General features: G+C 31.1%; 1 protein-coding gene across 1 annotated transcript; it reads right to left on the bottom strand.

Moving 5' to 3' along the window:
- Nucleotides 1–4,922: 4,922 nt before the first annotated feature.
- Nucleotides 4,923–16,945, bottom strand: LOC134725881 (growth factor receptor-bound protein 2-like). Its single transcript, XM_063590136.1, has 5 exons — nt 16,810–16,945; nt 12,829–12,926; nt 10,478–10,618; nt 9,278–9,443; nt 4,923–5,343 (listed from the first exon to the last, which is right to left on the bottom strand). Exons 1-5 carry the CDS (start codon nt 16,885–16,887, stop codon nt 5,170–5,172), a joined length of 657 nt encoding a protein of 218 aa, XP_063446206.1. The 5' UTR covers nt 16,888–16,945; the 3' UTR covers nt 4,923–5,169.
- Between the last annotated feature and the right edge of the window lie 5,877 nt (nt 16,946–22,822).

The following is a 22,822-nucleotide window of genomic DNA, read 5'->3' as shown; positions in this document are numbered from 1 at the left end:
CCCGAGTCAACAGAAGGACCATTTCACTTTGTTTTATATGCCTAATATCCTTGAAGTTTACTTCAAAAATTAAAAATTACAAAATGTAAAGACACCAAAAAAAAAAAGATTTAGAACAAGTTCTAATCTTTCCAAAAACCAACCAGATGCTCTGCAGGACACAGCTTTATACGACCGCAGAGGTCGAATACTGAACAGTTGGGGCAAGTATGGACACAACATTCAAGCTTGATACAACTCTGAATCTGGATTAGGATTAAATAGTTGACACAGCAAAGGTGTCCGACACAGAATGAATGTGGTTTAATGAACTAAATTTTTTGTTTTGCTTTTGAGCAATTAAATATCGAGTTGACCTTCTATGAACATATAAGATGTAAATATAAACATGGATATAATTAGATTAAGCAGCTCTTGCAATTAGATTTTTATAGGTCTGTTAAATTTTGTTTTATAAATTTATGTTTATCGTCGTTCTTATCTTTATATTAAAGATGTTTTGTGGATTGAACTAGTCAATCAAATTATTTACCTTTGTTTCACTTACAATGTTGACATTCTTTTCCTTTAAATAACCATACACAGGCAATGCATGTGTATTCTATCTCTTTTTACAGGGTTAAATTTGAGTTCACATGAATAAGGATTTAACGAGGGCAAGTTTTTCACTTGCAAGTGAATAATTCATTATCAATGTTTATTAACTTTATTTGACAAAATTGAACCATTTTAGCTGATAAAAGCAAATTATTATTTCACTTTTTCACTTTCATTAATGATTGAACAAAAAAATCATAGATTTTTTATATATCTCAAAGCTAGTGCCCCTTTTAGTGATTTTTTTTTTATACCATAACTCTGCACAAAATCATCAGACTGGAACAAAATTTAAACTTGAACTGTAACTTGTCATGAAAACTATCCCAATTATCATATCAAATTAGACAATATCTTCAAGAATGAAAACAAAAATGTGTTAAAAGAGATTTTTTTAAGTAAAAGAACCATAACTGCACAAATTTATCAGACCAGATTTTTTTTTACTTATATATGTAACTTTTCAGGATAAAACAATATCAAATCAATTTATTCAAGCACGAAGAAAAAAAGTGTGGAAAACCAATTTGCGAGACTGACAGATGACCAGACAGACGAACTGTGTGCAAACCTATATTTACTTTGTCAGCAGGGGACTAATTTGTCGGTAGGGGACTAATAAAGTCAGACAATATTTAGTATGATTTATTGTTGATGAATCACACAAGATACAGCACATGATAAGACTCCAGAGATTCCTAAAATTAAGTCATTATGCAAAAAAAAAAAAAAAACCTACGATATTTGACATGAAGAATTATTAAAATAATCTGACATTTAGAATGCTTGTTTTTGACTTGCACAGCAAATCATTATTCATATAAAATAAATCCCTTATAAAAATATGACAAGTACATATGTATAGCATTCAAAAGGATTTTTTATTTAATCTATGACCATTGAAGAAAGAGTCTTTAGATAAGTTAAATAACAGGAGCCATGCATGTAATCTCTAGCAAATACACATTTAACAAAAAACTTCATTTATATATTTCACAAAACAATGATTGTGATATACACTTCTTTTTATTTCAAAAATATACATAGCTATAACATAAAATATTAAATGAAGTGCAAGCAGGGTGAATATGTTTCAAGAATAACAAAAAGAAACATGGAGACAATGTAAGTTATTTACCATATCAAATCACTTTTGTAAATATATATTTATATTTAAATGATTAAATCAACATTTTGGTCATATTTGCAACATTTCCAGTATTTAACCACATGCGCTCTATATTTCTAAAAACATCTTATGCAATGATTGAATAGAAATCTTCCATAAATGATACTCAAAAGCTCCATCACATTCAAAATGATCTTTTGACCTTGAAAATATACACAATCTAAAAATTTCATCCTTAGCTTCCTAGGCAAAACACAGATGCTGTTGTTTTATTATAAATTTATCAAATATTAGTTCAAAAATTACTATAAATTCTCCTGAATATGTACTTAAAAAAATCGTTCATGAGCAGTCATACTATATACTACTATTAGTAATTCTTCCTTTGTCCTGTGTCAAATAATTTTAAAGTGAAAGCTGAGGTCAACCATTTTATTTCAATCACGAATTATGGTTCAGCTCACAACAGATTGTTAAGATCTAACATAAGAATATCTTCAGACCATGTTAAAAGAATTCAGAAAAGATTGATTTTAATAATTAAAATTTGAGATCAACATTACTTTCAAGTTTCATCATCCTACTTGAGAAAATTAATTGTGTGGTAATTTTATAGTTACTTGAAAAAATCTGTTGTACCAGTTAGCATAGATACATATACAATACATAAACATTTTGTTGACAAATCTATCAACATGTACAGCACTTGGAGATATTTAACAGGAATGGGTCTGACACTATAGCCTTATATATACATGTATTTTCTCTTCCCTGGTCTCGTAACAACAAACAAATGAGACATTCACCTTTGTATTTCTCTTATATATATATACAAATTATATACAAATAATAAACCATCTCTAAAAACAATCACATATTCTAAAGCAAGTGGTATAAAAACATAGGTTATAGTACTGATTTTGTTGCATATGGAAAAAAATAGTTAAGATGTGCGATGAAAGATGACTTATTTAAAAAAATCCTTTCTCTGTTCAAAATCAGTCCTTCTTATACAATTGTCTGAGCGCTTATACCATATAAATGAATAATCAGGGTTGCTTGAAGGTTTTTTCCTCTAGCAGAAAATAGTTCTACTTATACGATGGTCTGAACACTTATTCCTTATACATGAATAATCATGGTTGAATGAGGGTTTTTATCACTAGCAAAAACAGTTCTACTGATACAATGGTCTGGGTGCTTATCCATAGTCATGATAAATCAGGGTTGCTCAAAGGAGTTTTTTCTCAAGTATAAAACAGTTCTACTAATTCAATGGTCTGAGCCCGTATTCCATTTTCATGATAATATGAGTTGCTTGAAGGTTTTTTTTTTCTCTAGCAGAAAACAGTTCTACTTAAAGGATGGTCTGAGTACTTTTACCATAAACATCACTAATTAGGGTTGCTTGAAGGTTTGTTTTATTTTGTACAATGTAAGTCCCAAAGCCAATATCTTAATTTCAAGAAACCTCCATTTTAATGACCAGAACTAACAAAATATGATGGTAATATAAAACAGAAGTGCCATGCTTGTCCAGACAAGTTGCATGCATCCCAGGTGTCAAATTGAGGTAAAGTTCAATTTATTCCTACTTTGATAATACTTATTAATAAAAAAAAAAAAGAAGCTGTTAAAACCTGGAAAAGCTTTGCTTTTCATGCCAGTATTTTTTTAAATTTTTAGTATGATATATAGTTTGTTTATTCCTGGAAAAGCTTGGCTTTTCTTGCCAGTATTTTTTTAATTTTTAGTATTGTATATAGAGTACAAAATATAGCTTAAATAATACTGTTCAAAGATCAAACTATTTTCAGGAGTCAGCATTGCTTAAGACATAGTTTCCAAATAAAACAATAGGATTTTAACTTGTACACTTATAGTATATAAAAGTTTTAATCGTCTATATACAAAACATTTTTGGTGAGATTTAGGATTGTCACAAGTCATGCTTTTTTATCTGCTTCTCTCATGATTTTTTTGGTTATAAAAATGAAAAGTGGCCATTTATTCAAACTAATAATTTTCTATTAAACCTAAGCATCAAAACTTTGCTTCATAGGAATTATTTAATAAAATACAAACATTTATTTTGTAATATTTAAGGATGTTTATCCAGTCATTCAGTTCCAAAAACCTCAATGTTATACAAAACAAAATTTGAAGTATAATACAGCAAGAACAAAGTGTTTTCTTTAAGACAGATAACTCTCAACTTATTGATGTTATCAAATTAAACAATGATTAAAAAGTTTTCCATTTAGAATGTGACAACAATGATTGTGACATTAAGTCTCTGTACATAAGATAAAGAGTTTTCACACAAGCTGAAAGAACTATTGGCACATGTGCAATTTTACGTGTTTGTGGCACATTTTTTCTATCATTACCCGTCTTGTCACAGGTTGTCTGTCATATTGAAGTCACAGTCATTCTGAACATATCTAGATTTTAAGTGGACAATAAAAAGTACAGTTAAAATGAAGACTTTCTTGACCAAAATTAAGTTTCTGGATTGAATGTACATGTATCTATGGTACTTTCCTGATATTTGAAGGACACTTGGCCCCAAAAATTTAATGGTAAAAAAAAAATTGACCATAATTCATAATTCTAATTGATTAATTGGATGTTAAAAATAAATATACAAACTCCGGATCACAATCTCATATCATACAAAGTTTCAGTCATAATTAAAAATAACTGTGACATTGGATATTTTATAAAAGACTTCCTTCTTCTACATTATTGGTATATATATGTTAACAAATCAATCTTCTTAAGTATATGGATTAAGTCCCCTGATATCCTGCTTCAGAGATACCCTCATCATCATCTTGTTTCAATATTCACTGGGCAAACTGATGTTTTGTAAAACAATATATAATATAAATCTATCTATAAAAAGACTGAAACATGTTAAAATTATTATTTGTTATATCAAAATTAGACTGGGATCTTCTCCTGCATATTGTATTGACCAAAAGAATATACTCAGCCAGTACAAATTACTATCAGGATGATCAACGAAGACATTTAATGCAAATATATTTTTTGAATACCACAAATGCAGATTTGTGTTCACGATTTTATATATATGGCAATTTGAACATATTTGCCATTAATGGATAAAAAATACACTTTTTACCTCAAATACAAATTGTGTTTGCTTTTTAAAGTATATGGCAAATTAGAACATCTTTGTCATTACTGGATAAAAAATATATTATCAGCAGGTATAAAAATTGTACAAGTTTACGAAACAGAAGGAAGGTATAAAATTCTTGCCTGTTTCACAAGGAGTACATATAATCTTAAATACTGACAAAGAACATAGAATGTTAGTACCCACCCAAACTCATAATATCTGTTAACTTTTATTTGTACCTTCCATTCAAACATTCAAGTTTTTAATAAAAAATTGTCAATTCTATTTATTAAAACTATGCAATTTTGACATAAGCTGCAGGGAATATTCCTTCTTGTCCATTAACTCGTCCTTTCCACCAATTACAATCTTCCTCTCCAATTACTTCTATATTATCACCTTTTTTAAATCGAATTTCATCAGCATTTCCTGGTTCAAAATCGTATAATGCTCTTGCTATTCTTGCTTGCTGTAATAAATAAAAAAAAAAATTATCAGCAAGGCAATTTTAACTCCTTACATGATGTAACAGATAAAAAAAAATTATCTCATAAAATTCAATTGTAATAATTCTGCTCCTCGAGAGCCCTTAGATTAGTAAATAAAGTATCTGTATCTTATATTATATAAATAATAACTTCATTTTGAAGTACCAGATATTATATGATTTGGATCAATGTATGTTTGAACGATCTTAACCTCTAGATCTGACCTTGGACATTACTGATGAAAAACTCACTTTCTCCTTTCTCTTTATCAAATGATAACATCATTGTCATATAACAATGATCTTCTCACAACAAAGTTACTCTATAAATGCTTTGTCACACTTATCTTACAAATCTAGATCAATTGTAAAAGTTTTTATCTTACAAATCTAGATCAACTGTAAAAGTTCAAGTTCATATCTTTATTGTTCGTTTATGTAGCTCTTTAAATTGGATTTTAAATCATATGTCAACTAGGAAGCTATTTACAACCAGGAAGTACAAATGTATAAATGATAAGTAAATAAATATGCTATGGTAATACCTGGATTTAATTCATAATGGTTCTTACAATTTTCTATTTATAGAAATTGCATATCACGATTTTTATAAATGAAGGTTTTTAGTGGCTATCTATTTTTATAAATCAGGAAATTTTGACATTCAATCAAAACACCCTCAAGTGAAGTAAAGAGTGGGTGACCCCTGCCAAATATGGATGTGTACAATTTATAATTCTATAGATCACATAATCACAAATTACGTATAGTTTAAGAAAAGATATAACAAACATAGTGAAATTAATCATGAAATTGACTCAGATATATATAACACCATTCAAACAGAAATGAAGACCTATACCAAATAAAGCTACCCTATTAAAATTTAATGTTGATTAATGAAACATGGGATCAAGGTCTAGTGACCCATTTCAAATCTAAAGGTGAAATGTTCTACAGATAAAATATAGTTGAAACATTATATTATAGTAACTACAAATCTGACTTAAATCATGACAACTAACAAGTTATAAATGAGCCATGAAAGTACAGGAAATACCACAAGTAGTACTGTAGTAGGTCAAGTATCATCATTATATCAGTTTCTATGTAACAATAATTATATATGTTATCATTTAGTAAAGGAGAAACAAACTTAGCAGTAAAACTTAACATTGATCAATGAACCTCAAACAAAATAAAGATCAAGGTCATGTCATAAAATTAACCAATTGGCATGAACACAACAATGATTCTATAATTCAACCTAATATCATTTTACATGGTAAATAAAAAGAGAAATTTCGTGCTGCCCCTGCTTGTAAATATGCATGAGTCAATAGGCTATTTGCCAATTCCCTTCAATTGACCCTGTTATTAGAGACTCTTTTTAATTGTCTCCCTTATGAGGGACATAAACTTTTATTTACGATGGGGAGCTAGCAGAAAGAACAAACTTACATGGTGTAATGTGAGTAATCTTTAAGGTTTTCAAATCTTTTAATTATATTCATTTGTTGTTAAGCTAAATACTTTTGTCATCAGAAATTGTTTTTCTTGAAAAATTAATTGAACCGCCAATACACCACTTTCAATTTGCTATGCTTTGCATTGGCAAAAGCCAATTTTGTCCGGTATGGAACCAGTCTACGATTCACAAAGGGAAGTAATTCTATTAAAAAGTGTGTAATAACAGAATCAAATTGGTAATTGGCAAATGGACTATTTCTACATACAAATGCAGGATTCACTTTGTTAAAGACTGTTTTGTGATTATTAGCATTGTGTATAAGTTTCTAATCATTTGGTTAACATGGTTTAGGAAAACTAAATCTAAAGAATGGAAAGGACTGATTTAGCAATTTGTCAATATATAAAGGGGCATAACTCAAGAATGGTTAAAGTGAGGCCACCAGTTTTTTACTTGGTCTGTATTTTGTTGTAATAAGCATTGTCTAAAAGTTTTATCACATTTGATTGTGGCAAACTAAAGTTAGGGAAGGAAAAGACGATCATTTCAACAATTTTTCCATTTGTAAAGGGGCATAATAATAACAATAACAGTAAATAGTTATCAAAATTACCAGGATTATAATTTTATACGCCAGACGCGCGTTTCGTCTACATAAGACTCATCAGTGACGCTCAGATCAAAATAGTTAAAAAGCCAAACAAATACAAAGTTGAAGAGCATTGAGGACCCAAAATTCCAAAAAAGTTTTGCCAAATACGGCTAAGGTAATCTACTCCTGGGGTAAGAAAGTCCTTAGTTTTTCGAAAAATTCAAAGTTTTATAAACAGAAAATTTATAATATGACCATATAATTGATATTCATGTCAACACTGAAGTGCTGACTACTGGGCTGGTGAAACCCTCGGGGACGAAACGTCCACCAGCAGTGGCATCCCAGTGGTGTAAATAGTTATCAAAATTACCAGGATTATAATTTTATACGCCAGACGCGCGTTTCGTCTACATAAGACTCATCAGTGACGCTCAGATCAAAATAGTTAAAAAGCCAAACAAATACAAAGATTGAGGACCCAAAATTCCAAAAAAGTTTTGCCAAATACGGCTAAGGTAATCTACTCCTGGGGTAAGAAAATCCTTAGTTTTTCAAAAAATTCAAAGTTTTATAAACAGAAAATTTATAATATGACCATATAATTGATATTCATGTCAACACCGAAGTGCTGACTACTGGGCTGGTGATACCCTCGGGGACGAAACGTCCACCAGCAGTGGCATCGACCCAGTGGTGTAAATAGTTATCAAAATTACCAGGATTATAATTTTATACGCCAGATGCGCGTTTCGTCTCATAAGACTCATCAGTAACGCTCAGATCAAAATAGTTAAAAAGCCCAAACAAATACAAAGTTGAAGAGCATTGAGGACCCAAAATTCCAAAAAAGTTTTGCCAAATACGGCTAAGGTAATCTACTCCTGGGGTAAGAAAATCCTTAGTTTTTTGAAAAATTCAAAGTTTTATAAACAGAAAATTTATAATATGACCATATAATTGATATTCATGTCAACACCGAAGTGCTGACTACTGGGCTGGTGATACCCTCGGGGACGAAACGTCCACCAGCAGTGACGCCACCAAAATTCTTGATCTATGTTTGTTGTCTTAATAAGCATTGTGTATAAGTTTCATAACATTTGATTGAGGCAAACTAAAGTTAGAGAACAGAAACCAACGTACATAGACAAGGGTACAACTTAATGCCCCCTCAGCTATGGCTGGGGCATAACATATATCAATATAGAAAAATGTCTGCTGACAGATTTATGTGTGGCCCAAAGTTAGTCTAGAGCTTTTATGAAGAAAAAAGTAAAATCACAAAAATACTGAACTCAGAGGAAAATCAATTTGGAAAGTCCATAATCACATGGCAAAATCAAAAAACAAAACGCATCAAAAACGAATGGACAAGAACTGTCATATTCCTGACTTGGAACAGGCATTTTCAAATGTAGAAATGGTGGATTAAACCTGGTTCTATAGAAGAAGATTCATCCAATTTCATATACATGGAAACTTAACTTTGTCACAAAAGATTTTTGTGGTATATTTAGATGCTACATGTATACAAAACTTAATTTCACAAATCAAATCTACTTTTACAGCCGATTTCATTGATTGTGTAAGCAAAGGTAACATATTTGGTTAGCTGGGTGTTAACTGAATAGTAAAGTCATTATATGGTAAGGTATACTACCCTCCATTCGAAGTAGCCTAGTCGTACAGACAGATAGATGGGTTACCTGTCTGACTAGTTTACATGTAAAGAGGGTAGTTTACCTAACATAATAATGACTTCAATGTTCAGCTAGCAAGCAAGCTAACCAATGATATTACCTTAGCCCACACACCCAATAGAATCAGCTGTTACAAAGAATAATACATACCTGTTCATGTATCATATCTTTTAAAACAACTGTCTGTGTCCGACTAACTGATGCTTGTCTGTGATATTCTATAAGCTCATTTATTGAATTAAATTTGACAACCCACAGAAAGAATTTTCCCTCTCTGTCTCTTAAAATTTTATAATGTTGCACACTATCACCAAATCTGAAATGCAAAGCAAATGATATACATGTAGTTTGATCAGAATTATTCGAAATAGTTTATTCTGTGATAGTTCTTTTATGTAAGTCTTACTAATGCTTAACTAATCACTCAAAATACAAGACTTCAATTTTCTTTAGTATTGTAATTTGTAAAGATGGTAAAAGGGTATTTTGTTTTAGGGTTGTGTATTGATTTTTTTGAAGATGTTATTTCTAATTTTTTTTAGGCAGTAACTTTGTTTTATACAGTAGTTGTGTATTGATTTTTTAGCATTTACACTTATGAATGAAAAAACCAAATGGCATATTTCAAAATATATGACTGAAAACAGTCTTTCATTCTGCATACATGTATCATTATATAAATGACTATGATTGTATAAAATGTACATGACAAAATTACACTAACACCAAACCATAAACATATATATCATTATTTACATGACAAATTTACACTAACACCAAACCATAAACATATATATCCTCATTTACATGACAAATTTACACTAACACAAAACCATAAACATATATATCCTTATCCTCATTTACATATATATGTACATGTACTAATATGTTCAATGTGTACATTTATAACATCTACATTAAATTAAATAATCACTTTTATGAAGACATTGGACCAGTATGTAAAAGGATACACAATGCACAAAATTTAAATGCCTTTAATGGACACCATCAAAAAATGAGTACAAAAGAATATTAAAATATGATAATAAGTTACACAAGCTTAAGGTAAAGTAAGGACTCAAATGGGTCTAAAGGGGGGACCTTTTTACTTTGTTCTTCATTATTTTACAACTTTTTATTTTGGTTGCTTATTTTTCTCTATTTTTTTTGTGGGGGGAAGGGGGGTGGTTCTCTATTCTGTATATCCTATACAGCTCCTCAATCATTCATCATTCTAAAATTATTAAAGTTATACAAATTAAATATCATTTTAAGGTAAGAGGTTAACCTAACCCCCTTGAGTAAAGTAATTCATCTAAAACATATTTTAAGTGTTGGCAGATACAGTACTTGACAGATATAGAAAAGTCCCCAGGTGATGTTTCACTCGGCCGTACTAGGAAAGCACCGTCAGGTTGTATATAATTGGTACCACTTTTTACAAGTAATTTTTTCTCTGATTCCTCTCTTGATATCTTTGGAACATACCACCTGAAAAGTTAAAATCATCTTTAATATTTCAAGCTTTATACATACTGGAAAAAATAAACATTTTGTACAATTTTTTTTATCTAAAAACAAGAGGCTCTCAAGAGCCTGAATCGCTCACCTTAATTTTTGGGTTAAATCTCTCATCAATGATTATTTTGGCTTTTCAATTTATTTAAATCGTCCTATTTTCTTCAAATGCAAAAAAAAAAAAGAAAAAAAAATCCGCTATTTTCTATTTTAGCCATAGGAGCTATGTTTCTTGACATACAAGGAAATAAAATATAAAATATAAAATTTACACTAGATACTCTGAAACTCATTTAGCATAAGTTTGGATGAAATTGATACAGCAGTTTCAGAGGAAGATTTTTTAAAGTAAGTCAACATGATGAACAAATTGTGGAAAAAGTCTTTAAAGGGCAATAACTCCTTAAGGGGTCAATTGACAATTTTGGTCAAATTGACTTATTTGTAGATCTTACTTTGCTTAACACTTTTGCTATTAATAGTTTATCTGTATCTATAATAATATTCAAGATAATAACCAAAAACTGCAAAATTTGTTTAAAATCATGAATTCAGGGGCATTATACCTGAAAAAAAACAGTTACCCAATTCGGCTGAAAATTTCAGGACAGGTAGACCTTGACCTAATAAATACTTCAACTTCTTGTCTTATTTGCTCTAAATGCTGGATTTTTTGAGATATAAGCCAAAAACTACATTTTACCCTGTGTTCTATTTTTAGCAATGAAGGCCATGTTTTTTGACGAAATAGAGAATAAAACACAAACTTTATTTTATACACCCTACTGATCATTCAGTTGAAGTTTGGTTGAGTAGATTTAGAGGAGATAGGATGGAATTCTTCGTTAGATGTCGGTCATTAAAGGACAATAACACCTTAAGGGGTCAATTGACAATTTTGTTCATATTAACTTATTTGTAGATCTTACTTTGCTGATCATTTTTGCTGTTAACAGTTGATCTCTATCTATAATAATATTCAAGATAATGACCAAAAACTGCAAAATTTCCTTAAAATTACCAATTAAGTGGCAGCAACCCAACAATGGGTTGTCTGATTCGTCTGAAAATTTCAGGTCTGATAGATCTTGACCTAATGAACATTTTTCCCCCCCATGTCAGATTTGCTCTAAATGCTTTTGTTTTTGAGATATAAGCCAAAAACTGCATTTTACCCCCATGTTCTATTTTTAGCCATGACGGCCATGTTTGTTGATAGATCAAAACTTCGGATACAATTTATAAACTAGATACCCTAAGGAACATTCAGTTAAAGTTTGGAAGTATTTAGCTGAATAGTTTCAGAGGAGAAGATTCTTGAAATAGTTTATGACGACGACAGACGACAATGACAGACGACAGATGACGACGGACGCCAAGTGATGGCATAAGCTCACTTGGCCCTTTGGGCCAGGTGAGCTAATAAAGCATTTCCATCAAAATAAAAATATATCAATCCAAAAACAAAAAGGAAAGTTGTTGCATGCATAAATCAACTTCTTCCTTCATATTTATCTTTTCAGTCCTCAATCACAATAGTTTTAGTTTAATGTTATTATCAAATTAAGGTACATAATTACATGTCATGCATGTACATACTATATTAAGAGTACAGGTAACACTGCTTTACTTTCTGAATGATAATCTCAAGCTTTGTTTTGTAGTACATGAAAAAATGATAAGGTATACACCAGCACACGTAAAAATATGCACATTCTGATAATCAATTATTATATAAGGCCTATATAAAGTTGATGTGAAATGGATAAAAACTCAGCATTGTCTCACTTGTTTTCTACAGCGAGATAACAATCAGCATTAACCATTGTTAACAGGCGTGTCATCCTACCCCAGTAACATTTTTCTGATTTCAGGGTCTTTGCTTTTACTCCTAAACGCAGTGTGTAATTGTCAGAAATGTATTGTACTCTATCAGATTATTCAATTCATCTTGTTTGGGTAATTTAAAAGATTTGTATAGGTTTCACCTGTTGTCCTATCCTTTGTTTAAATATACATCTATTTGAATTGAAAAGTGTGCTTAGTGGAGATGGAGGAAAAACATTTTTAACATGTTAAAAGTTTTTAGGTTTGATCTGCCTAGGGATTAACCCACAACCTCCTCCATACACAGTGAGCAGACTATCCCCATTTCTATTCCAAATTTTATCACCAATACTTACGGATTTGGTTTCATAGTTATATAGTTTGATGGTACAAATCCACTTTTACCATTAAGTTCTGCCTTGTACCAATTTTCATCTTCTTCTTTATTAATAACCTGAAAAATTTTAACTGCTTGATAAAAAAAATCCTACTTAATGTTAATTAATCATGACAAGAAAAACTATAAATATGAAATGAATAATGATCTTTTTCCAGTAACATGGTCAATTAATGTCTGCTATTAAAACCAACACTAATTTCTACCAGTCCATTCTTGTGAGGCTAAGATACCAAAATTTTAAGAATAATACAAGCTCATGACCCATTTTCTAATATTAAGAGTCATGCAACATAAAATTATGACATTATTATAATCTTTTCAGAAGAAAAAATCAAATGTATATATAAGTCTTAACAAATAGAACTGAAGAAATTGTTATTTGAATGCAATACATGTAATTGATATGAAACATTGAACCAATATAATCAACTATAAAGCAGACTCGTTTTTAGAAAATGAAGTGCCATCTTCTTCTAACAGAAGGACTGTAACTGAAGGTACAGGGCCAAAATAATTTTCCTGGAAATACAATTAAGATATGCTAATGCTGCATACCAAATGCCATTGATATACCTAACAACAGTTTTCCAGCTAGCTGGCATGGGATTTCAAAAGGACAGAGTGTTATTCCTGAAAACGGACATTTTACATCTGATTTGATTATATGAAAAAGGCAATTTTAATAAAGTTACATGTATTTGATAAACAAAAACATTGTCTTTATTCATTGAATCACTGGTAATATATAAATATATATATGCAAGTACAACATGATTAGCACAGATAAACTCTATGTCTACTTTTTTTTGCTGAAAAACTATTTAACCACCTTGTCACACAAGTTTTCAAAACATTGCTAGTCAGTTCAGCTTTATATGCAGTATGTTTTGCAGGGGTTTCCGGTGCTTCATTCTGTTTCTATGGTCACACTTTACAAGTTTATCGGGGAAAGACTCAGTCTGTCTCTGCTGTGCTCAGTAAATGCACAATGGTAGGATAAAGTGAAGTTATCAGTGAAAATTTGTATTAATAGTACAGAATACAGAAAAAAATGACAAAAGGCGCCCTACTCACCCTGCTACGGACAACCTCTAACTTTTCACAATGGGAAATTTTGATATAAAATATAGAATTTTAAATGTTTAGCCATATAAATTCTTTATTGTATATATATCAAAATTTGTATTAACTATATAGCTATTATAAAGGCATCACAAGAAAAATTTTCAAATAATCGCTTAGAAACTTTTAAAGCTGTTTATATTACACGTACATGTACAACTTAGGTTAGGATGACATCTCTCAACTGACAGAAAACTGGAGATCAAGAAAACTAAGTTCAGTAGTAAAAGAGAACAGATCTGAAGGGTAACAACAATCTGCACTGTTTATATACATGTACAATGTATGTAGTATTGGCTGACTTCCAACAAACTCATCCTACTGATAATTGGCATGGCAACACATATACTGGACATTTACAATTTGAAGGTATTATGTTTTGATATTCATGATATTGTCCACATTTAAATTAAAATGATATAGAACAAGAATGTGTCCATAGAACATGGAGACCTAGTGCACTATCATTTTCTATGTTTAGTGGACATTGACATGGGGACAAAACTCTAATTATTTTTCCATATTTTTCATTTATCTCTAGATCTTCATTCATGTAAGTTTCACTTACCTGCAAACCTTTATTTTTCTTTATTAAATAATAAAGGTTGGCAGGTAGGTGAAACTTACATGAATGAAGAGATATTAAATGAAAAATGAAGAGATTGATGCCCGATTTATATAATTCCAAGGCCCTCAGTTGACTCCAGAAGGGATGAAGCAGCGCATTTATTTTGGGTTGGCAAATATCCACTTTTTGATATGGGACGAGCTCTGACGTCCCACAGCCCCAGCTTGTCTGCGAAAAACAGCCGTCAGAGTGATCTCAGACTAATATATGGTCAGATAAAATATTTTCATACTAAACATTCTATTCAATTTAAATAGTGACTTTGTAATGCATTCTTAATAGATTGAAAAGTCATAAGGCGAAGATATATCATGTTTACTTATACAATGCACAGTGATCAGGAAGGACGTGCACCCTGCCCCTATAGCGCATATTCACCAGAAATGGTGCATAGAGTGACAAATGTAAGCGCCCACGTGGCGCACAATATTTTTCACATTGTTTCGAAACGTTTAGATATTGTCAAATAGATTTCCGATCATGTTCCGTGCCGCCATGTGTGTGTACACAACTGTATAATGTTCCTCCAAACATAGGAGCACCTATATATTTTTAGGACGTCTTGGGTGTTTTCCTATGGTAATAGACCCATACGGTTTAACGTCTGGGGTGTTTTCCTATGGTAAAAATAGAACCATGCGGTTTAACTGATAACCCAAAAAACGTAATTAACCATCATTCATGATATAATTTTTATAAACAACTTTACATTTGTGAAATGGCTATTACAGACAAATTTAACTTTAATAATAATCTTTTAATTTAGTTAAGCTTGCTAGTATTACGATTGAAAACCCCTGAAGCCTTTTTATGAATATAGTTTTTGTCTCCATTAAAGGCGCTTAACTGTCCTTGTCATTTTTTGGTCTTTGGCTCGTTTTGACATTTTGTAAACATGACTTCAGCGAATTATTGTTTTGTTCTATCAATTAATGGTACTCTTTACTGTTATTCTTGTCATCTTGATGAAGTAATAATAATAATACAAGAAGTGCAGAGGACGTTCCTGAAATGTCCTCTAATACGGAACGTCTGGAATGAGTATGGTATCGACGAAGACCCAAATTTAATGTTAAAAAAAACATGAACATGAACAAGCCAAGGCAACAGTAACAGTTTAAACATTGTAAATAAAGGTTTATCTTTAATATTGTCCGTTTTGGAAGAAGTTATTGTATATTCAATGTTCATTGAAATTACAGAATCACAGGAACAATATTATTTAAAATCATGAAGGTAAACTTGTACCAACATCTCTTTTCCAAAACATGAGAAAATAATGATTCTTTTTATTTTTTTACAGAAGTCAATTCGAATGGCCCACTCATTTGACAACATGGCCCATTATTTTTTAAAATGGCCCATTGAATTTATTTTTGAGGGGCCCTGGGCCCATAGTGAAAAAAACCTTCCAGATCACTGAATGCATGTCATTTAGTTAGATTCATCTTTCTTGTAGTATAATACAGGGGAAAGAGGGGGGGTGTAACTTTGTAATTTTTCATGGAAATTATGATTTTTCAGATTTATATAATTCCAAGGCTCAAGTCGGCTCCAGAATTAACAAATCAGCGCATCTAATTTGGGTGGGCAAATATCCACTTTTTGATGTGGGACGAGCACTGACATCCCAAAGCCCAAGCTTGTCTGGCAAAAAAGCCTTTGGAAGTCAGAGTAATCTCTGAATAACCATATATATTAAATGAATTTTGGTCTTGACCAAATCAGCAGTATTTCACAATGTAAATAGAGTTGAAGTTAAAGTGTAATATCTATGAGTCCGGTGTTTTTGTAAGTTTTGAGAAGTAACATTAGAGTACCCAAATAGTGGGTCTAAATAAGTGATACCCCCACTGTGTGAGTGGTCTCAACCTGTTATAAAGGCTGTTGTTTTGATCAAACAAAAACATTAGAATTAGCAAATGTTTACTAAGAAAATATCAGATTTCCAATTAAAATTTGATGGCGTGAATAAAACTTTAGATTCCTTTCAAATCATATTATTTATAATTCAATCTATCATATCATACACGATTTTATACAGGAAGTGTTGATCAGACAGTCAAAACAGAAAGTTCTGGCAAGACACGCCTTCATGCATGTTTTGGGATGAATTTGTCATCTTTAAGAAATGTGACCTACTTGACAGATTACACACTTCATTTATGAAACCTTATATTGATATACCTTTAATATATCGTCCTTTTCAAAGCTTAATTCGTCCTGAGCAGTTGCAGAAAACTTGTGTTTTGCTACAGCCTCCATCTTGGAGGATTACCGTTATGTGCGCTATTCATCCGCAAAATACCTAATAAAGAAGACATTTAAAATAGTCTCAATGCTTTTTACCCGGTTCGAATTTAACTAAATTTTGTAAATATAACACTTTCTTTATTTTTACAAACTAGTATTCTACAAAAAATATAGAACAGGATCAGAAATATTGAACTATTTTGTGTGCCCATGAATTTTTCAATGTGTATTCAATTTAATTACTTCCTGTTACTGAAGGTTTTCACTGTATCAATACCCAATGCATATTCGCCACTTAATTGTTTTACGGGTACTTTGTAATGAATTTTTCATTTTTCTTGATTTCTTTTTAGACAGGGGCTTTATTTGATATTAACATAATTGACCTGAGAGTGTGTACATGAAGTCAAACCCTCTTTCTAGGAGCATATGCAGATTAAGGACAACAAAGAATTTATCAATATTTTTAGAAAGATCTCTTTCTTGGGTAAACAACGCACAGAAAAGGCACGGGGTCTGTGTAGGTATAACTTTAAATTAATTAATGAATTAAAAAGTGTGCCAAAATATCAATTTAAACTTGCACCACGTATCTTAAGCTGGTGCTCATCAGAAAGGAGACATAAACATTACACACAAACAAAAAGTAAAATCTGAACTCGTTCAAAATGAAAAGTCCATAATCAACCCTTGGTCAAAATCAAAAGGCTTTAAGCTCAAACACATCAAACGAATAAATAACAACTGTTATATTTTGACTTAGTACAGGCACTTTCTTAAATTAGAAAATGGTGGATTAAACATGGTTTTACAGCTAGTCAAACCTCTCACTTGTATTACAGTCGCAAATAGGCAACATTTAATACCGTCGTGAACAAAACAAGCAGACATAATACGTAAAATGTCAAAATTAGGGACACGACAGTCAACAATGTCTTATTATCCTAATCACTATGAAAACAAACACATATTTATAACAAATAAGCAACTTGAAAAGGTACACGCTAAGCACCTATACAAGCAAAAATCGGGAAACAAGAAGACAAAAAAAAATCACAATAACACAATAACACAATTGAAATAGATTCTTTTGTCATATATTCTGATACTTAGTAAGATGATAAGATAAGATAACTTTATTAGCACTAATTAATGCATTGACAATAAACGGTTAATTATGGCAACAAATTAAAGACAAACTACAATAACATATATATACAATGAAGGAGTGACACTGGACAATTATGAGAGAAATATATATAAAAATAAAAGAGAAGCATATACATTATTACAGAAATCAAGTACCTTTTAATAATGAGTTTCTCACCAAACGTTGAAGCATTCATTCAAAAAGTTGACAACAATTCACTCGGTTTTAATATTGTTGGGGAATTACTATTTAGAATTGACTCGAAAGTTACATGATAAAGAAGGTAATATGTTGTTCAAAAGATTTTTTTTTTTTAATGAGGTTATCTTTCAAATAGTTAGATGATGAACATTTTAAAAGAAAGTGTAGTTTATCTTCAATGTCTCCATTGTTGCAGCAAAGACATACCCTACTCTGCTTTGATATTTTTAGATATCGCCATCTTTCAATAGATAAAGCATGAGCACATAACCTTAATCTACATAATGCTGATCTATCACATTTAGATTTGCATTGATCAACATAGAAGGGTCTTCTATTTGGTTTATATAGTATATTTAAAAAGTTTATTTTTTTATTTTGATTGATGTCAGTCTCTTGCTTCTGGAAGGCTTCATCGTCGATTCTCTCTTGAATTGGTTTTAAATACATTTAAATATCAATAGGATTTAGATTAATAAAATGAAATCCAAGTCTTGAAATAAGATTTTTCATATTGTTATTATCCAAGAGTTATTTTTTTCAGTTGCTTTATATACTTTTAGGGCAAGTGAATTATTTGACTCTAGTATATGAAGCCAATATTTTATTGCTGAAAATTCTATTCTGGTATATAAAGACAATCTATTCAGCTCGGATAAACATGCAGCATTTGATGCTTTACAATTTATTCCTAGAATTTCTTTAATAAATTTATACTGCAAGTGTTCAAAGGGATCTGAATCCCTTAGTTGACCATGGCCATGTATGTCAAATTCGAGGTATACTGAGGTCTAAAAATGAGACGGAATCAATCGGGTCGGATATTTCTTTAATTTCCAGTTCTGGGGTATATATAAATAGAACCGACAATTAAATTAATCATGAAGTAAGTTTGGATTGTTAATGGAAAGAACATCATCAATATATATGAATGTGAAATTAAATGACCTGGCTTCTTTAATCTTAAGCTTCCTGTTTTTGAAAAGTATCTGAAGGAATTCCGATCCATATGAAAATAAGACATGATAGGTCGACTAGGAGAGGCGGCACAGTTCGTACCATAGGAATACCAACAATTTGTTGAAAAAAAATCAACTATTATACTGATTGATCGTTCCTCTGTGTAGCATGTTTTACCAATTTTCGCCATTAATAAAATATGCCGTATGTATGGTATCCCAAAGTAATAACTTGATTTATAGCGTATATGATAGCATTTGTGTTTTAAAAAGCATTGGGGAATATTTTTAATTTCACATGACAATTTTTGTTCGGTCTTTTGGTAAACTGGTAATAGTCCAAGGAATGACATCAACATACTTGAAACTAATTAAGAATGCAAATTTTAGAAATAACGTCATTTGGACAGGAACATAAATCGCTGATTTGGAGTAAAATGCATGGGAAGGGGAAAACACAAAATTAATTAAAATCAAACCAACCAAAAATACCAACGGATTTTGGAACTGAGAGGGCAATTAAAATTGTCACGGCCTGTTCCCTTAGTACTAATGCTGGAAAAAACAGAGACGACTAGCTAGGGTCGTTTTTAACTCTCAGTCGGTAAGATAGTTGAGCTTAAACAATGTTTCTTCTAGCTGTTACCCGCTGTTTGGTTTTCAAGTTCTCGACCATTCTAATGATCACTCTCACTGTTATGTGATAAAAGTAAAACCATGAATTATATTTTATATCTATGAGGATATTGACTCAAATTGCACCCATTTTGACAATTTGTTCACCTTTTTTTTATGAAGTTCAGACAATACGTATATATTTTAAGAAGTATACTTATATAAAAAAAATAACATCATTCAGTTAATTAAAAGAGTGGCGATACCAGAAGGAAGTCGACAGTCAAATTCTGTATAATTTCATTGATAAAAAATATCGCCATGGCTAAAAATCAAAAATACAAACAGACAAATAATAGAACACATCACACAACATAGACAAATAAATATTATAGGCAACACGAACCCCACCAAAAACTGGGGTTGATATCAGGTGCTCCGGAATGGTAAGAAGATCCTGTTCCACCACTGGGTCTTCGACGCAGCGAGAAAATCCCGCACTCGGAGGAGTGTTTCAACTGGCCCCATAACAAAACTATGTACAAGTTCAGTGGTAAAATTGATTATGGACATGTTTCAAATGTCGTAGCCACAATTCTATTATGTTTTTTTCTCGATTATGACATAACCGAATGCGACTTTGCACTGAGGGACGCGACGGCGTCACAAAAGGGGCAATATCTGTTAAATCTTCAGCCCCACCCCTTTTGGAGCGTTATCCCGATTTTGAAGTATTACCCTGTTTTTTGCTTTTTATGGTGGTATGGGAGAACAATACAATTATATGTACAGATGGTATTTTGCCGTCTCGAGTTAAGCGGAAGCCATGTTAAGATCGATTAAAAACTATGATGATCACATATGCAATATAATTTCAAAAGTAAATTTGAATTTAAACGTTATTGAATTTAAGAGATATATGATTGATTTTGCTATCATTGTATAATATCAGGAACATAATATAGATATATACTGTCCCCGATAACATTTCGACAAATTTATGATGCAATGAGATTTTTTAACTAAGATCTTTTTGGGTAAAGATTGCAATGCAATCAAAACGTATGTTACTTTTTGATACACAAAATATATATTGATTGATCATTTCTATACATCCTATCCATGAACATTTCAAGAATGTTATCTATGTAATATATGCTCATATATTCAATTCACAAAACAATGTTACACCTGCCAAGAAAATTACATAACTTTTGCAAAATGCAGGAATCTTAATCTGTTCTAAAAATATAAATGATGTCATTGTGAATTGTAATCTATAAACGTTGGAGTTCTCTCCCAATGTCCAGAATTGTAGTGGAATCAATTTATTGTCCTTTATTGACAACGATTAACGCAATCTTTACCCCGGCTTCTGTGCTTACACGCCGGCACTTTGCTTTATAATCAGAGAAATAAATTGTATTATGACTATTATATGTCTCTGTTATACGACGGGTGCCAAATGTGGAGCAGGATCTGCTTAAACGTTGCGCACGATGTTCCTACACAACGACGTTACACCACCACGACATCAAAGAGAGTTTTCTGAAACTTTTGGCGTACATTTATTTAATTTGCAAGTTTCATTTGCTTTTTTTTATGTAGTTGGTTGACTAGTTCTAAATCTGTCTCTATTAATTTTGTGATGTCTATTTACCATGATTTTTTTTTATCTCAAGCAGTGTGGAAATCGATAAAATAATTTTTACCCTTAATTCACCTTAAAAATGTTGTAGTGTCGTAAGTGATGAACATGAAGGAAGGAAAAAATGGGACAGAAGTATATACAGTTTTCAATAAATAAATTATAACAAAACTTTAATCGCAGGCTGCTAAAATTGCTTGGTGCATATCATCTGTCATTGTACATTTTTCATATCTTGATTCAACCCTAATACAAATATATCCGACACTCTGCCAATAAATAAAAACATATTTACCCTTGATCAATTTGAATCGAAATGCAACCATTAAATAAAATTATTATAACCCGATCTTGAAAATTATTTTCCCAGTCATTTGAAGTTGCTTGCTTTCAAAATATACCAATCTTCTCCTGAATCGTCCGTATAATACGGGGTTGCATTAATTCAATGAAACTGTTTTTGTCGATGTTCCCAATAAGTTTTTCAGTTACCTCCGTTTCATGCAGAACATGCACAGTTGTTTTTTTTTTCGAAAACCAGCAATTTTTAATTAAATTTCACTACGCGACAGTTTTAAGTATCAGGAATATATAGAGGAACAAAGTTTGCACATGTAACGTCGGGGAAAAAAGCGTTTGTTTGGATTTTTTCGACGTTTGGACAAAATGGCTACCGTTTTGTAATGTTTCGTAGCGTTTTATTCCTTTAAGACCCAAACATGCAGTTAATAAAAAAAGAATCTAGACTTTATGTTCTTTTCGTGTATCTAACTTTTGTTTAGATAAATTATGAATTACTTATTGAAATATCAGGTAAAAAACCCGCATTAATTGCTTTGACAAATGAAATATCAACTTGGACAAAATGGTTTTATTGAATCTACAATTTTTGAACTCACGAGCAATGAGGCAAATGTTTGTTCTTTCGGTAGATGTTAAAATTAGTTTACATTTTTTAGACATTTTTAGCTATGTCTACTTATAAAAATACCTTTTAGCCGTTAAGTCAACGAAAAACGTCATTCACAAGTCATGTCTTCTCTGACTATTAATGACGTTAAAATACTAAATCCCTGTGATGTGTTTTAGTCGATTTTAGTCTCTGATGCATGATTTTTTACTATTAATTGGTTTTGGCTTTTAACTAGCTGTCAGTAACTGCGAGTACTCTCAAATCGTATGTTCTTGTTAATTCGACCTGTTGATACTGTTTATAATGCTTTTTTTGTCATTTTTTATTTATATGGATCTTGGCTGTATACCAGCTTTGATTATTTGTAATATCTTCAATTTTTCACTTATTCTTACAACATTTGTATAAACTTCAAGATTATAAAAAACCGGTTTTTTTCTAAAGTGAACATTGATTGGTTA

The sequence above is a fragment of the Mytilus trossulus genome, chromosome 7, assembly GCF_036588685.1.
Source record: "Mytilus trossulus isolate FHL-02 chromosome 7, PNRI_Mtr1.1.1.hap1, whole genome shotgun sequence".
Classification (NCBI taxonomy): Eukaryota; Metazoa; Mollusca; class Bivalvia; order Mytilida; family Mytilidae; genus Mytilus; species Mytilus trossulus.
This window is presented reverse-complemented; position numbering and strand designations above follow the sequence as displayed.

What these genes read in the sequence shown, in the direction of transcription:
- LOC134725881 (XM_063590136.1), bottom strand. Translation starts at nt 16,887, where the DNA reads ATGGAGGCTGTAGCAAAACACAAGTTTTCTGCAACTGCTCAGGACGAA. An exon ending in AAAAGGACGATATATTAAAG is followed by an intron (nt 12,927 to 16,809) that starts GTATATCAATAT and finishes AAAATTTTTCAG; the next exon opens with GTTATTAATAAAGAAGAAGA. An exon ending in AAGATATGATACATGAACAG is followed by an intron (nt 5,344 to 9,277) that starts GTATGTATTATT and finishes TATTTATTACAG; the next exon opens with CAAGCAAGAATAGCAAGAGC.